The following is an 18290-nucleotide window of genomic DNA, read 5'->3' on the forward strand; positions in this document are numbered from 1 at the left end:
TCCATAATGTTTGGGACAAAGACCTGTCATTTATTTGCCTCTGTACTCCACAATTTGAGATTTATAATAGAAAAAAATCACATGTGGTTAATGTGCACATTGTCAGATTTTAATAAAGACCATTTTTATACATTTTGGTTTCACCATGTAGAAATTACAGCTGTGTTTATACATAGTCCCCTCCATTTTAGGGCACCACAATGTTTGGAACACAGCAATGTCATGTAAATGAAAGTATTCATGTTTAGTATTTTGTTGCATATCCTTTGCATGCAATGACTGCTTGAAGTCTGCGATTCATGGACATCACCAGTCGCTGGGTGTCTTCTCTGGTGATGCTCTGCCAGGCCTGTATTGCAGCCATCTTTAGCTTATGCTTGTTTTGGGGGCTATTCCCCTTCAGTTTTCTCTTCAGCATATAAAAGGCATGCTCAATTGTGTTCAGATCGGGTGGTTGACTTGGCCACTCAGGAATTGTCCATTTTTTAGCTGACAAACTCCTTTGTTGTTTTAGCAGTAAGTTTGGGATCAGTTTTATTCTTGTTTATCAGTCTCATAATGGCTTCTTTGACTTTCATTGGTACAACTTTGGTCCTCATGTTGTGGGGGGGGGGGGGGATTTTAAATCTTTTCCCTGTACGGAGAACCCAACCTTTTCTTTGTCGGGTCTCCGTTGTCGTTGGGGCCTAGCACCGTGGGCGGCCTTCAACCGGAACGACCTGGGGCTGCGGACTTACCCATCATCGCGGAGCTGGCCGAGCGGGAGGAGCTGTGGTGGCGAGCTGCTGTGGCCCGACCCCGGTGATTCGGAGGCTCCAACCGCAGGTCTGGTGGACAGTAACACCGGGAGCCCGCGGGTCCCTGGTGGGAGACCGCTTTTCGGGGCTTCCGCAACGGCGACTTCTCCCGCCCGAGTTGCAGGGTTGAAAAGTACCTGGAGCAGGGCCTTACATCGCCCGGCGCGGCTTTAATGGCCGCGGGACATTTACCATCGCCCGCCGGGGGCTTTGACTCTGACATCGGGAGGAGAAAGAGGAGTGCAGGGGAGAGATAAGACTTTGTGTAAATAAGATGTTTGTGTAAATTGTGTTGTGTCTTGGTTCTTTTTCTTGTGTGTATGACTGCAGAAACCAAATTTCGTTTGAACCTCAATGAGGTTCAAATGACAACAAATAAATTGTATCATTGTATCATTAAAATCTGACAATATGCACTTTAACCACATGTGATTTTTTCTATTACAAATCTCAAATTGTGGAACACAGAGGCAAATAAATAAATGATGGGTCTTTGTCCCAAACATTATGAAGGGCACTGTATTTAACTTCTGTGAAAATGACAAACTTTGGAATGTTGCAGCATTGTAACTTTTAAAAGCTTAATACAAAAGTTTTCACACATTCTAGCACACAATACCTAGAAGGTGGCTGGCTCATTGGAGAAGAGCGAGAGGTTGATGCAGACGGAGTAACTGGAAATAATGGTGGACCCATTATGGAGGTTCTTTGTCTTGGAGAACTTATTGGGATTGAAGGGCTCCTGGATAAAGTTTGTGAGCTAGAAGACAGAGTTGTGATTGGCAGTGCATTGGTGCCAACATTTCTTAGCCTGGGAGAAGTAGAGAATAAGGGGGGGCAGCTCATTGTGAATGACGGTTGTCCAGAAGAACAGACTTGAGGCGAGGATGGACTAGTAGCAATGGTGCGCTGGTATGGAGAACTGGGTGTCAATGAAGCAGGACTCATAAAATTAGGCTGCTGGGTTGTAGGACCAGCTGTCATGGAAGTGTGGCTGGCTGACAGGAACCGAGAACTTGGGCTGGTTCCATACAAACTAGAACATTGAGACAGAGGGAAAGGAAAAAAAAAAGAAATTTAAAAATCAGGAAAACGGAAAAGAAAAAAAAGGCATGTAAAATGTTAGAAACATGATAAAGTTGTATATACACATTTGTGCTTTCCTGTACATTAGTATTTTTACACAGGCACAGTATCAGCACAATTATTTTTATAAATGGTTTTATAATAAATGATAGTATTACAATATCAAAGAATTTGTAAAACAGTTTCAGCATGACTAAATTAAATGACCTTAGTCACATAAAATAGTGCAGCATCTTGTGCTTATGCTTTCCAATTTATGTTCTGCCATTAATGGAATTCACAGCCATTAATACAAATTGCCTCCAAACACTCTCCCACCTTAATTATAGAAGCAAATAAAGGATTCTGCAGGCAAAAGCAGAGTGTCAAATCAATCTCATTCCTCCATCAGACACGCACCTTTACAGACTAACAATGCAACCTGAAACATGGTCAAAAATTCGGTGGCAAAATTTACTAATATTTAAAAAAATCTAATGACAAGACTCTGCAATTAATTAAAATGAAATATATTAACTTCAAAAAATGCATTAGCCTCTAATTCTTTGCCCTTAGGCCTGTAGTCATTGGACCAAAATAGAAAAAGAAATTCAATTATCATTTATGGAGAAACAAATTAAAATCATACACGCACCACACAAATTTAAATGTGATTTATACCCATCTGATAGCTTTCACACATCACAAAAAGTATTTGTAATTGCTCCTTAATACTTTCTGTTCTACTGTCAGTTTCTTCTACCACCATTTATCGCCAATCACACCCCCCCCCCCCCCACCCCCCAAAAGTTCTGTAATACCCGCTTCCTTTTTCAGGAACTCCGTCAACTCTACCTTTCTATCATGCTGAGAAGTGTTTGCCCATTATCAACCAGTTCACCCATCAGCCTGAAGAAGGGTCCCAACCCAAAACGTCACTTGTTTATGTTCTCCAAGCAACACCCAGGGATGCTGCTTGACCACTCCATCTTTGTGTCTTTCCTTGATAAGGCAAGGTCACAATCACAGCAATTATAGCAACAATTAGCCAACTACCTACCCACAAATCTTTTCACAAAACATAAACAAAATATGTTCTGTGAATGTTTGTCGAATTTCAGAAAATAAAGAGCACACGACCAAAATGTGTGTCATTTGTCTAACTGTATGCTCACCCTCCCACTCCACTTCCCCCACCAGCATCAACAATGTTTGTTTGTCTTTAAAAAGTCTATTTCCTAAGAAATTGCCTGGTGCAGTTCCTACAAGTTTTGAAAAATGTTTAGGTTTCAAACCATCAAGAAAAACAACGTTAAAATGTCCACTGATGTCCTGGAGAGATGCTTTGCAAAATTCAATTAATTAATTTAATTAATTCCAAAAGTAAACAAGTCATACCTCAAGACTTGCCTGAATGCTATTGTTTATTAACAATATAGAGTGACAATGTGGAAACAGGCCCTTAGGCCCAACTCGCCCACACCGGCCAACAATGTCCCAGGCACACTGGTCCCACTTGCCTGTGCTTGGTCCATATCCCTCCAAACCTGCCCTATCCATATACCTGAAGAAGGGTTTCGGCCCGAAACGTCGCCTATTTCCTTCGCTCCATAGCTGCTGCTGCACCCGCTGAGTTTCCCCAGCAATTTTGTGTACCTATCCATATACCTGTTTCTTAAGCGATAGGATAGTCCAGGCCTCAACTACCTCCTCTGGCAGCTTGTTCCATACACCCACCACCCTTTATGTGAAATTGTTACCTCAGATTCCTAATAAATCTTTTCCCCTTCACTTTGAACCTATGTCCTCTGGACTTCGATTCCCCTACTCTGGGCAAAAGACACTGTGCATCTAGCCGATCTATTCCTCTCATGATTGTATACCTCTATAAGATCTCCCCTCATCCTCCTGCGCTCCATGGAATAGAGCCCCAGCCTACTCAACCTCTTCCTATAATTCACACCCTTTAGTCCGGGCAGCATCCTCATAAATATTTTCTGAACCCTTTCAAGCTTGACAATATCTTTCCTATAACTTGCCCTTCTTTCCTATAACTGTTTAGATTTATTCTGTATGTGTTATGTATGTAATTTATTCTAATTATTAAATTCAACTGGTACAAATATTTTATTTGGATGGTGGCAGTAAGTCATGAATACTTAGCTATATTATCGCACTCTCCAAAAACAAATCTTCAAGTAAGCCAGAGTGCACTAATGTACTGATAATCTGGAGAAAAAGTTCAGCCACGTGTCCATGTAATTTTTTAATTACAGCTGAGTACTTAGCTATTAGATGAAAACTAGAAGGCATACTGAAGTCAGTCATAGGAACTCAAGATAAAATGATCAACATGGAAAGGCCAAAAGAGACTTGTTTTAGTTATACCAAAGAGGAAAAAAACAAGAGATTAAAATTCAAAAGCCTTTATCAAACAATTCTAAGTGCATGGTTTCACAATATGACAATGCCCCACATTATAACCAGTCAAATGTAGAATCCTTGCAAATAAATTATCATTATGAAAATAACAGCTTTAATTATGGCCGAGTACTTAACTAGTAGATGAAACTGGAAGACAAAATGAGGTCAGTCGTAGAAACTAAAGATAAAATGGTCGACATGGAAAGCACCAAAAGTGACTTTCTTTTGGTTATCCCTGTGTTGTCCAATACAAATATTTCAATTCAAATGAAAAATACCTCAACTATTTTTATCTTTTAAGTCAATAATTCAATAGCAGGAAATATCTGGACGTTACAGACATACCTTGATAAAGAACTGGCGCCAAAAGAACCCGGACTACAAAACATAGGACTTGTTCCTTGACTTGACAAAGGGATAAGTGGCAAGCTCCTATCCGGTGACCGTGCAGCAGCTGCAATTGGCTGAGACGTAGCAGTCAAACTGGCAAATGGGTTGTCTTCTGGCATTTGAGTGGACAGCATCAGAACTTCCATCAGAATCTGGCCAATTAAGTCCTTCCAGTCTGTAAAAACTAAAAGCAAAGATTACACTTCAATACAACAATTTAACAACGTAATTTCTAAATACCACCATTCTGAGATGGTGCACTTTGGGCTCCTTTCAGTTTAGCTGGCTCACAATTTCACCTTATGCTGTTCACATCCACCCCATTGTATCTACCTACTTGTAATTTCTTAATCCCGTTATCACGCTGAGGAGACATTGTCCCTCCAATTATTTTTTAATTGAGATCCACTTTCATGTCTGTGTTTATTGAACACTGAATGTCCATACATATTAATCCAAATAAACACATTTGATCATGAACATTATGGACATGCTGAGTATTTAGTTTAAAGATACAGCATGGAGCAAGGCCCTTCGGACCACCGAGTCCATGCTGACCATCTATCACCTATTCGCACTAGTTCTATATTATTGCACTCCCTATGCACTAGGGACAATTTACATAAACTAATTCACCTACAAACCCGCAGGTCTTTGGTTTATGGAGGAAACCGGAGCACCCACAGAAATACCACACAGTCCGAGGGAGAACATGCAAATTCCACACAGACAGTACCCGAGGTCAGTATTGAACCAGGGTCTCTGCACTGTGAGGCAACAGCTCTAGCCGCTGACAGTATGGTAAATGTTGGCAGCATTCCAATAAAAGGAGTATATTTCTAGAATTATTTGTTTTTGATTCTTAATTGAGATTACTGGCTGTGTTAAACTTTGAAACCATCGATCATTGTCATTAATTCTCACCTTCTTTTGCACTCTGTTTAAACTCTGCAGCCAGACCAGGCAAGAAAATTACATCTTGGTCGTGTTCCTTCCAGGAGACTCGGAAAATTTTACAGATAAGCGAAAGTGCTTGCTCTTCTGACACATCTGACCCCAAAGACGGTTCCTAAACACAAAACATTTATTACTGACTCTCTGGCAGCTTTCGATCTCCACACCAAGGCCAGAATAGGTTATTTCACCCCCTCAAGACTTTTCTGTCATTCAGAGAGAACATGGCTGATCTGTGGCCCAACCTCGATCACATTTTCCATCATTATCCTCGGTACCTTCTGTTAATGAAGATTTACGAATGACATTTTAAATTAAATTAAGAAAATCTGCACATATTCGAGTGGATGTACCTTATCAGTCAGGCTCCGTTTTTCCCTGCGATCACCCTCATCAACTTCCATATTTTCAATTCCGGAGTCCACATCCACTTGGGACATGCTGCTTCAAGTAAAATAGTAAATATTAATAAGCAACAAGTTTGCTTCGAATAAAAACTCGAATTGAAAGCAACTCTTAAACAATAGGAAATCCGAATCCATTCACAAGACGAAACAGCTGAATAGAACAGGTGGTCATCGTTGGGTAATCAAGAGTTAGAATCTTTCCAAAATAAATGCAATGTTAGTGTTAAAGTGGAGCTTTACTGAACATTATGACTTCACATCAACTTTACTGTATTGTTGGTCTACAGTTAGTACTGTACAATACAGCAATTTCACTCGTACAATACAGCATTTCACTAGTAGAAGGGGCCAAGGAAAGAGCGTTCACGTCGCGGCCCTGTTTCAACCAATCTTTCCACCACCACGCACAAGAAGCACAAGAAGCGCAAGACAGACACCATTGTGCAGATGCCGAGAAGTGTGTTCAGCTCTGGCTGAACAACTTCTAATCTTGTGTGTGGACTCGATAAGAAGAAGACTAGTAGAAACCCAATACCTTTTACAAAGCCAAACCGGAATAAACACTTAACATTTTATGGGTTCTAGAAAAGCCCTATTTTGCACAAATTTCCACTAGAACATGTCTTTAAATTAGCTTGGTGTTTTGTAACTGTTTAAATAGCAAATATTGTACCATTACTATAACAGCCATTTGCTCCAACATTACATGTGTTTATTCAAATTACTATACAACCTCAAATCATAGACAACTGCAGCTTTATATATGTATCATTCAGCAACAAACTTCATTATTTCAAATAGGCCCTCTGTTCTAACAAATACAGCAGTTGGAATGTTGATCAGCAATACAATTCCGCAAAAAAAAAAACTTAAGAATTCAGACTTCAATATTCCAAACATCGCTGTCCAATTATAATAGCACCACACAGGAACATTACCTGAAAATTAAGTACCTTTTCTCACAGGACACACTGTCAATATCCATACTTTGAGATCGGGAAAGACTCTGAGACTGGTTTTCAAGGCTGTTTGATGGGGAACTACTGAGTGAGCTGACTCCTTCGCTGCTCTGGCTTCTGTGTGCAACACCTGAGAAAACAGATAACAGTCACAAATCGTTTTATCTTTAAAAGAGGAAAGCAAAAGATTTTAAATTCTAATTTAAATTTAGATTCTGAAGAAGGGTCTCGACCCGAAACATCATCCATTCCTTCTCTACAGAGACGCTGCCTGTCCCTCTGAGGTACTCCATCTTTCTGTGTCTATCTTTGGTTTAAACCAGCATCTGCAGTTCCTTCCTACAGATCTAGTACAGACCCTTCTTCAATTTTCACACTGTGACATCAACCATCTCAACTTTTCCACCCCCCTTACCTACTCTAACCTCAGTCTGAAGAAGGATCTTTAACCAAAATGTCACCCATTCCTTCTCCCCAGAGATGCTGCCTGTCCCGCTGAATTACTCCAGCATTGTGTCTACCAAAAGATTTTAAGTTTGTTTTAAAAACGGTATTTCTTTTCAATTTCTGTGGGGGTGCCTCAATACTGGGACAAGAGAATGCTCAAGCATATTCTACCATCTTCATCTGTGGCAGAGTTAGCAATTTAAATTTGATTTAGACTAATGTTGATTAATGTGCCACTTATACCATGAAACCCACCAAAACAGACTGTCAAAATGTTGTCAAGGGATCATGGTGGTTGCTCGAGTACGGAAGCTGAACCTGCCCCAGATTTAACACATCAATCAGCTCAGACAGAATAAGCAGCCTAAGTAAGATATCGAATCAAGGCTTAAGGCATGAAGATTCTAATGCAAGATGAACTGAATGGGCCTCGACTCACAGCAAGGACTTGATATTCCGGAGATCACAGAAAGACCATCAAGGAGACTCACATTTTAAACCAAAGTTTGATTCATTACTGTAATTCATTACTGTAATTTCATGTCAAATCATTCATAACTGTTCAAAATATAGTGGACAGATTTACCCCACAATCCTGAGCACAGTAGAAACTTCAATCAGAAAACCTCTGTAGCACCCATCTCCTAGTGCCACGGATATCCATGTCTCTAAAACAGGGCACCTAGAGGCACCAAAGCAATTAGTCAAGACCACAGTATTGGGCAATCCAAAATTCAAGATTGTTCCAATTTAGACAGGGGCATTGCCAAAAATAAATTAGATGATATGCATTACGATCAGTCTTCAACTCTTCATTTTGTCTCGTAAAGAGGAAAGCATGTGTGATGCACAAAGCACCAGCCAACAGCAGAATTGCTAAAAAGAAAAAGGCAATTATTTGAACATCCCATCTTTTAATGTAGAATATCTCTTGCAAGGAAGTTAAATTAAATTTTATTGACAAACATTGATCCAACAAGCCTAATGTAGACCCAAGGGAATATCGATGCTAGAAAAAAAAAAGTGTTAGTGTAACTCAACTTGTCAGGCAACATCTCTGGAGAACATGGATAGGCAACATTTCGGGAAGGGAAACGTCATCTAATTATGTCCACCAGGAGATGCAGCCTGACCCGCTGAGTTACTCCAGCATCTAGTCCTTTTCTCCAAGCAGGCCTCACTTCATTGACCAAATGTTTTCCACAAAATGTCATGTTAATTGTGACATAATTTTAAAATTTCACATACACAGAGCTCATGACTTCAAGGCTGGCTTAAAAGCATTTAGATTTACATGACAATCAGCACTACCAGAATCATTTATTCATAGTTACAAACACATTTTACTGACCTATATTATCCAGCTTTTCAGCTCAAAGTATTGAAAATGTCAAAGTTTCCACAACAAACAAATCAAAAGTGTTTGATGTAGCTTAATAAAATGAGGTTTGAACAATTCCCTGATGAAACACTGATAAGGTGCCACACCTGAGGCTGCTAAAGAAGATAGCCCATGGTATCAGAGGGAAGATAGTAGCATGGATAGACGGTTGACTGGAAAGCAGAAGGCAGAGTAGCAATAAAGGTCACTTTTTCTAGTTGGCTGCCGGTAATAAGTGGTGTTCCACAGGGGTCGGGCCACTACTCTTCACATTGTCTATCAATGATTTGGATAAGGGAAATGAAAGCTTTGTGGCCAAGTTTGCAGATGATACAAAGATAGGTAGAGGGTCAGGTTGTGTAGACTCTGCAGAAGGACTCTCCCAACTTGAAGAGTGGGCAAAGAAGTGGCAGATGGAATACAGCATAGCAAAGCATGGAATCATGTATTTTGGTAAACTATTAAAGGCATAGATTATTTTCTAAACGGGGAAAGAATTCAGAAATTGGAGGTGCAAAGGGACTTGGGAGTGCTAGTGCAGGGTTCCCAAAAAGTTAATTTGCAAGTCGAATTGACAGTAAGGAAGGCAAATGCAATGCTGGCATTTATTTCCAAGAGGACTAGAATATAAAAAACAGATGTAAGGCACTTTATAAGGCACTGATCAGATTGCAAGAAGGATGTGCTGCTGTTGGATAGGGTCCAGAGGAGGTTTATGAGAATGATCCCAGGAATGATTGGGTTAACATATGATCAATGTTTGACAGTACCAGGCCTGTACTCGCTGTAGTTTTGTGGGATGAGGAGGTATCTCATTGAAACTTACCAGATAGTGAAATGCCTGGTTAGAGTGAATGTGGAGAGGATGTTCCCACTAGTGGGGGAGCCTAGAACTAGAGGCCATAGCCTCTGAATAAAAGGATGAGAAAGGAAATTAAGAGAAATGTCTTTAGTCAGAGGGTGGTGAATTTGTGAAATTCATTGCCACAGAAGCCTGTGGGGGCCATCAATGGATATTTTAAGGCAGAGATTGACAGATTGTTGATTAGTATGGGTGTCAGGGGTATAGGAAGGTGGCAGGAGAATAGGGTTGTGAGGGAAAGATAGATCAGCCATGATTGAATGGCGGAGTAGACTTGATGGGCCGAATGGCCCAAGTCTGTTCCTGTCACTTATGAACTTGTGCAAAAACACAGTGCTGGAGGAACTCAATGGGTCAGGCAGCATCTGTGTGGAGAATGGACAGAAAGTGCCGGTCCACAGCCCGTCACTATAACAGAGCTACTGATCAATAGTCTGACCCCTGTGATGGAAGGAGAGTCCCGACCCAACACGTTATGTTGCCTGTCCATTCCCTCCACAGATGCTGCCTGATCCAAGTCCCACCAGCAATATTTTGCTCAAGATTGCAGCATCTGCAATTTCTTGCAACTCCACTGGTAGTTTTTTGTAGATTACAGTAAAAAAAAAAAATTATCATTGCTACCAGATTCCTTCCAGCAATGCAAACCCAATTTACTGGGCATCTCACAGAAAAACAAACTCACAAAGAACAACTGTCAAATCAAAAATCTGGACAATTATACACTGAAATTATTAACCTTTCAGTTCTTGCAGCCCTTTTGGGGAAAATGTCCTTCATCCACCAATGCCTAGTTAAACTATTACAGTGAAGATACAGTAACCATAAGCGCATGGGGATTTTAAACTTACATGAAACCCTAGCAACAGCTTGTAGTAATGGATGGGTGGCTCTAGCGTAGAATTCAAAACTAATATTTTATAAAGATGGATTGGCAAAATCTAGTTTTAATAATCCAATAAATTAATCAGAGTTATCGGATCCCAAAAATGTTAATACTAAATACAGCTAAATTCAGGATAATTTAAGATCAAAAGGATATCATGTGTCATGATCATGAAGATCTTTAATGACCACAAATAAAATCTACACCTGACAGCTATCAGAGTGCATTACAAATTGGTTTGGCTCTACCCAAGACTGCAAGAGATTGTAGAGAGCTGTGTGCACAGCCCAGTCTATCACACAAACCAACTCCCCACCCGGAAAGTAATCAACAATTTCAGGGCCTTGAACACCCCCGGTCATTCCTTTTCTCCACTCTTCCATTTGGCAGAAGATACAAAACTTTGAAAACATGTATCATACTAAAGAGTAACTTCCTTGCTGTTATCAGACGATTAAAATGGACCTCTTATAAGCCAACTGAGTTCATGATCTCCCAATCCATCCACTTGCACTTTTTAAAATCTGCCCTCTCTCTGTGGTTGTAACACTATATTCTGTACCATTTCCCCTTTTGCATTACCTGTTGTACTCTTGGATGGTATGATTTGCCTGATAGCACGCAAAAGTGTTTTCCAGTACATTGGACAAAAAGTTACAGGAAAGATCATTATAATGTATTCTGTTTAAGTAATTAACATCACAAGACTAAACCTTGTGGAAAAAGTTACAATATTCTCATTTTAATTCAACTAGCTCAAACCACCTAATTCTCCTTACCTGTTGCTCCAATTGGTGATGTGGCAGGAGTCACACTATGTACACTCAGGCCCAGGTTTTGAGACATCCCTGGTGTTGCTGCAGACACGCCTGGTGGATTTTCTCGCTGTGGGGAAGTTAACGGCGTGGTGGGCTGCGACGTTGGTCCGCCAGCTAGTCGTGCAAGACGTCTTCTGCGGATCTGTCAGTGAGAAAATGTTACTGCTCAAAAGAGAACTTTGAAATTCTGCTGACATGACAAATGCTCCGCAGTTCCAATACAAACGTGGAGCATGCACAAGCCGATAATCAAATAAACAAGATCTTCATCATTAAATGCCCCTTCCCATAAATGCCAGCAGGCAAAAATATGGAACAAATAATCAACATTTACATAGTGTCTTTAGCGTCACTGTATTCCAAGTTTCATATAAAATCGGGTACTGAGACACAAAAATGATATTAGACATGTGGTGAACGGCTGGTTAAAGCAGCATGGGAAATGAGAGTTAGTTTTTAGTAGGGAACAGGTGGTTAAAAAATGTTCTTAAAAACAGGGAGACATTGCAGGAAGGTTGTGGGGGTTTTGTTGAGGGCAAAAAAAGTTTTACCAGGATGCATCTGGAGTGGAGGACATTAGTTACAAGGAGTGTTGGCCAAACTTTTTTTTTTCTGGGGACAAGGCAGAGGGGAGACCAGAGAAGTTTATACAATTTGAGTGGTTTACATTGATCTGGGAGATTTTGCCAGAAGAACATTCCACAGGAATGCCAGGAAATAATCCAAAAACAAGAATGAAAAATTTAAAACAAAATAATATCAGGCTACAATCTCATGTTGGTTAGCAGACGCAGACTGGTGTAAGTTGGGATACAGGCAGGATTTGGTGAAGGTGCAGACAGTGAAAAATGCTGTCAGAAGATGCAGGAAGATATAGATCAGTTACATATATGGACAAAGAAATGGCAGCTGGTGTTTAGTCCAGGCAAGTGTGAGGCATGTGATTTGGGAGGGGACTCCATATGGTTAACAAGAAACCCAACAGCATTGATGTGTAGAGGGACCTTGAAGCTCAATTCTACAGATCCCTGAAAGTAACAACACAACCACATAGAATGGCAAAGGCTGCCTACGCTATGCTTGCCTTCACCAGTCAGGGCATGAAGGATAAGAGTCAGATGTCATTTTGCATCTTTTTAAACTCTTCCTTAGGTCGAATTTGGAGACACAGAGATATGGAGGGGTAAGGTGTGAAAACAAGACAAAGGGGATGAAGGTCAAGGAAAATGTAGAATGGATCATTGTTAGCTTGGGGAAGGTGACAACAAAGCACATAGAGATAAAATGTAATCAGGACAATCAGACTGGTCGGAGAACTAGGATGGGGTGGGATGGAGAGAGAGAGAGAGAGAGAGAGAGAGAAGACAAGAGTTACTTGAAATCAGAGAAGTCAATATTCATACTGCTGGGGTGTAAGCTGCCCAAGCAAAATAGGAGGTGATGTTCCTCCAGCTTGCGTTTGACCTCACTCTGACAGTGGAGGAGGCCCAGGATAGAAAGGTCAATAGGGGAATGGGAGGGGGAGTTAAAGTGTTTAGCAACTGGGAGATCAAGTAGGTTTAGGCAGACTGAACGGTGTTCAGCAAAACGATCACCGAGCCGGCGCGTGGTACATAGGTGTCCACACCTGGAACAGCGGATCTAGTAGATGACGTTGGAGGAGGTGCAAGAGAACCTCTGCCTCAACTGAAAGGACTGTCAGGGTCCTTGGACGGAGTCGAGGGAGGAGGTATAGGGACAGGTGTTGCATCTCCTGCGATTGCAGGGGAAGGTACCTGGGGAGGCGGTGGTTTGGATGGGAACGGATGAGATGAGTGAACCAGAGAGCTGCGGAGGGAAGGGTCTTTGCAGTAAGGGGTGGAGATGAAAAGATGTGGCTAGTGCTGGGATCCCATTGGAGGTGGTAAAAATGCAACAAGGTTATGTGATGTATGCAGACCAGGGGGACTCTGTTCCTGTTGTGATTAGGGGAGGGGGAGCAAGGGCAGAGCTGCAGGGTACTGATGAGACCCTTGTAAGGACCTCATATTTGATGGAAGAGGAGAACCCCTGTTTCCTAAAGAATGAGGATATCTCAGATGACCTGGTATGGAACACCTCATCGTGGGTGCAGATGCGGCACGGATGGAGGAATTGGGAGTAGAGGATAGAGGGTTTGCAGGAGACAGGGTGGTAAGAAGTGTAGTCTAGATAGTTGTGGGAGTCAGTAGGTTTATAATAGATGTCTAGGTTTATGGTCAGGTTCGGTGAGTGGGCAGATGCAGTTTAATGTGGATAAATGTGAGGTTATCCACTTTGATGGCAAGAACAGGATGGCAGATATCTGAATGGTGTCAAGTTAGGAAAAGGGGAAGTACAATGAGATCTGGGTGTCCTGGTACATCAGTCACTGAAAGCAAGCATGCATGCAGTGAAGAAAGCTAATGGCATGGTGACCTTCATAACAAGGGGAGTTGAGTGTCAGAGCAAAGTCGTCCTTCTGCAGTTTTACAGGGCCCTGGTGAGACCGCACCTGGAGTATTGTGTGCAGTTTGTCCACTGTCAGAGTGAGGTCAAACGCAAGCTGGAGGAATTTGAGGAAGGACATTCTTGCTATTGAGAGAGTGCAGCGTAGCTCCATGATGTTAATCCTAATGGCTGGACTGGCATATGTTGAAAGAATGGAGCGACTGGGCTTGTATATACTGGAATTTAGAAGGATGAGAGGGTATCTTATTGAAACATATCAGATTAAGGGATTGGACACGCAAGAGGCAGGAAACATGTTCCCGATGTTGGGGGAGTGCAGAACCAGGGGCCCCATTTTAAGAATAAGGGGTAGGCCATTTAGAACGGAGATGAAGAAAAACTTTCACCCAGAGAGTTGTGAATCTGTGGAATTCTCTACCTCAAGGCATTGGAGGCCGATTCTCTGGATGCTTTCAAGAGAGTTAGATAGAGCTCTTAAAGATAGCGGAGTCAAGGGATATGGGGAGAAGGCAGGAACAGGGTACTGATTGTGGATGATCAGCCATGGCGGTGAATGGGCAAATGGCTGGCTCGAAGGGGCAAATGGCCTACTCCTGCACCTATTGTCTATTGGTCGATAATCTATCTCCTGTGGTGGAGATGGCGAGATCAAGAAACGGTAGGGAGATGTCGGAGATGGTCCAAGTGAATTTGCATGCAGGATGGAAATTAGTTGTGAAGTTTCGTACTGTATTCGTAATGAAGTTATTTCCAGCCTGGCTACCCAATGCTAATAATTTTATGCGCTTCTATTGGGTCGCCTCAAACTCCAGAGTTCCAGGGAAAACAATCCAAGTCTGTCAAAACTCTCCATGTAGCCAATACCCTAATCCAAGCATCATTCTAATATTCCTCCTCTGCACACTCTCCAAAGCCTCCACATCCTCCTGTAATGGGGCAACCAGAAGTCCACACAATACTCCAAATGCAGCCTAACCCAAGTGTTATAAAGAAGATAGACACAAAAAGCTGCAGTAACACAGGCAACATTCGGCCCTTCGAGCCAGCACCGCCATTCAATGTGATCAAGGCTGATCATCCACAATCAGTACCCCGTTCCTGCCTTCTCCCCATATCCCCTGACTCCGCTATCTTTAAGAGCCCTATCTAGCTCTCTCTTGAAAGTATCCAGAGAACTGGCCTCCACCACTCTGAGGCAGAGAATTCCAGACTCACAACTGTGTGAAAAAGTGTTTCCTCGTCTCCGTTCTAAATGGCTTAACCCTTATTGTTAAACTGTTGCCCCTGGTTCTGGACTCCCCAACATCGGGAACATGTTTCCTGCCTCTACCGTGTCCAAACCCTTAATAATCTTATATGTTTCAATAAGATCCCCTCTCATCCTAAATTCCAGAGCATGTAAGCCCAGCCACTCCATTCTCTCAGCATATGACAGTCGGGTTTTCTGAAGAAGGGTCTCGACCCGAAACGTCACCCATTCCTTCTCTCCAGAGATGCTGCCTGTCCCGCTGAGTTACTCCAGTTTTTTGTGTCTATCTTCGGTTTAAACCAGCATCTGCAGTTCCTTCTTAACCAAGTCTTATGAAGCTGCACCATGGCTTCCTATCAGTAAGCCAGTTACGAATTCATACAATCAAGCCACTGTTAATCACATGCATTCTAACCTTCTGGATCAGCCTACCATGGGGACTTTATCAAACGTCATACTAAAATCATGCAGACAACATCCACTGCCCTGCCCTCATCAATCAACTTTGCAATATAGCTTTAGAATGAGAAGGGGAAGTGGAAGTTTAAAGATGATCTGCAGGGAAAGTTGTTGTTTGTATTTTTACACATGCACACTAGATGTAGTAGGTCCTGGAACATACTGCAAAGGGTGATGGTGGAAGTGGATAGGATAGTTGTCTTTAAATGGTTTTGAGGGGGGAGGGGAGGTTGAAGGGAAAAAAGGTGGAAGAGAGGGGGAGAAAGACAAAACGTAGGTAGGTAATGGGTGAACACAAGCAAGAAGGGGTTTTGATAGGCAGATGGTTGAACAAAGGCAAGAAATGAAAATGTACGAGACAAAAGGATTGAAAAGTTGCCAATTCTGAAGCCAGAGGAAGGAATGTAAATGGAGGGGAGAAATAGGCGTGAGTACAGATGGGGCACAGAGGAGGAGGGGGGGGGGGGGGGGGGAGAGGGGGGTTGTTTGAGGTTACTTAAAATTGGAGAATTCAATGTTCAGACCGTTGGACTGTGAGCCAACCAAACGGTGCCGATCCTACAGTTTGCATGTGGCCTCAATCCGGCAATGGAAGAGACCCGGGACAGAAAGGTCAATATGGGTATGGGAAGTAGTTTAAATGGTTAGCAACTAGGAGATCCAGTAAATCTTGACGAACCAAGCACAAATGTTTGATGAACCAGTCTTCAAATCTACGCTCTGATAAACTACTTTTGCACCCTCTCCAAAGCCTCCACATCGGTCCTACAAGGGGATGGCAAGAACAGTCCAAATCTTAATGGGGAAAGTTATTGTATGTGTGTTTATTTCCATGACAGGACATTTTTAAAGGTGCTTTAGACTCCCTGAAAAAGTCATAGTTGAGATTTTGGAAAAAGTGTGGTCACTTTATGTACAGAAAAATCCAATGCAAACCAATGCAATAAAGGTCACAATCTATTTCAGTGATGATAAATCCTTTACAATATTGTGTAATTTTATACCACACCATTATAGAAACCAAGGTAGAGTTACAGATGCTTAAATATTAACAATAGGATTCAAAACTGTACTAATGTGGGCTGCCATTAAGCCAAAGTTACAATTAAACAAAGAGGCACAAAATGCATTAAGGATCTTAATTATATTGCTCGTCTAATGAAGGATCTGTCAATTGATTTTTTTCTAGTTAATGAAGCTCAAGATAAACAATCTGGAGGTTGGTGAACATTTAAAGAGTGTGTATATCTTGCTTAGATATCTACCAAAACCAGAAATAAAATTACTGTGAGCATTTCCAGTCAGAAGAACTGTGCTCACCACAAACATTAAAGAAGACTGTCCCAGAAGCTTCAGTTGGCTCTGGCATGGCTTTCCCCATTGCAGATATTAGTTGCCATCAGACATCCCCTCTAGCATACAGCATTTAAACTGGCTAGACACAAAACTGGCAAGACACTCAGCGGGAAATGCAGCATCTCTGGAGGGAAGAAATGGGTGACGTTTCGGGTCGAGACCCTTCTTCAGACCGAGAGTCAGGGGAGAGGGACTAAATATTGATTTCTTCAACTTCAAGTAACCCTTCCTTTCCCTCTCACCATCCCTCCCCCACCCTAGCTTTCTGACTAGACTCACCTGCCCCCTGATTAACTTCACTGTTTGTATGCCTCGTTGTGCCCTTCCCCGCAGCCAACCAGTTTAGAGATTTTCAACAGGCAGTAAACAATAATTTAAAAAAATCTAAATGTGATAAGTAATTTTTCTTACAGAAAATATATAAATGAGTTTAAAGTAAAAGATTAGATACCAAAGTTATTGTTTTCCTTTTATTTGAAAATGTGACATTTTGAAGTTTGAGGGAGCTAGATTTCACACAAGCTAAATGAGTTTTTCCAAAGTTGAGGTTTCTCGGATGTACATTACTCCCCATTCAATTGCAGAACATTCACTAGCTTATGAGCAGAATAATTACTAAAATGATTAAAAATACATTAACTGATTTGATATTTACTCCAAGATATGATAGCACACATGGCAATTAGTAACTGCAGTAGTATGAAAAGCAATCAAGACTAAATTCAATTGATTTGAGATTTAAATACCAGAGCAAATCCAACAGTATGAAATGTTCAAATTCGGGTTTCCAAAATATAGGCAATTATATCTTGTGGTCCTAACAAGGTCTACCATTTGATTTGAAAAGCAAAAAAATTGATTGCTTTTAAATTTACACAAAATACTAATTATACCATTGTTGGAATATTCCATGCAAATTTGAAAACCTTTGTGGGAAGAACATTACAAATAAATTAAAGATTTACAATCTGGCAAACTTCCAAACATCCTTGGCTCTGTCTCACTATCTTTTTCCACCCTAATCACTGCCTAATGCTGAAATCACTTAGACTTTGAGAGATTTACATTGAGTTAGCCAGGTTTCATAGGATTAGACATTTTTCTGCAATGGATTCAATGAATAAAAACTATCTTTAAGAAATGGCTGGTTTCTTAAAATTATACCTCTGGAGGATTGTGAGAAACAACCAGTCACAGAATCACAGTAGTAGCTACTTTCTGTACATATTTACTACAATCCTTGGTATTCCCCAATTATCTTTTCTTAGACTCTTCATATTAGTCTATCTTTTGTCAACAGCAACCAAAATGAAGTTCATTTCCACAACAGCCAACTGCATCTGTCTTCTCGCAAGCTTAGGTAGACA

At 41.3% G+C, this 18290-nt stretch overlaps 1 protein-coding gene across 7 annotated transcripts in view; it reads right to left on the reverse strand.

The window, feature by feature from the left end:
* ube4b (ubiquitination factor E4B) overlaps positions 1-18290 on the reverse strand; it is an 81339-nt gene that overhangs the window by 43348 nt on the left and 19701 nt on the right. Inside the window, exons 2-7 of one of the 7 annotated variants that reach the window (XM_033048106.1) lie at positions 11352-11532; positions 6991-7126; positions 5984-6071; positions 5601-5745; positions 4632-4860; positions 1417-1833 (exon numbers count right to left, since the gene is read on the reverse strand). In XM_033048106.1, coding sequence (XP_032903997.1) covers positions 1417-1833; positions 4632-4860; positions 5601-5745; positions 5984-6071; positions 6991-7126; positions 11352-11532 — 1196 coding nt within the window. Of the gene's footprint in view, positions 1-1416; positions 1834-4631; positions 4861-5600; positions 5746-5983; positions 6075-6975; positions 7127-11351; positions 11533-18290 lie in introns of all 7 variants that reach the window. The other 6 variants (XM_033048105.1, XM_033048104.1, XM_033048103.1 and 3 more) reach the window with 6 other exon arrangements.

This window comes from Amblyraja radiata, chromosome 31, assembly GCF_010909765.2.
Source record: "Amblyraja radiata isolate CabotCenter1 chromosome 31, sAmbRad1.1.pri, whole genome shotgun sequence".
NCBI classification, from domain to species: Eukaryota; Metazoa; Chordata; class Chondrichthyes; order Rajiformes; family Rajidae; genus Amblyraja; species Amblyraja radiata.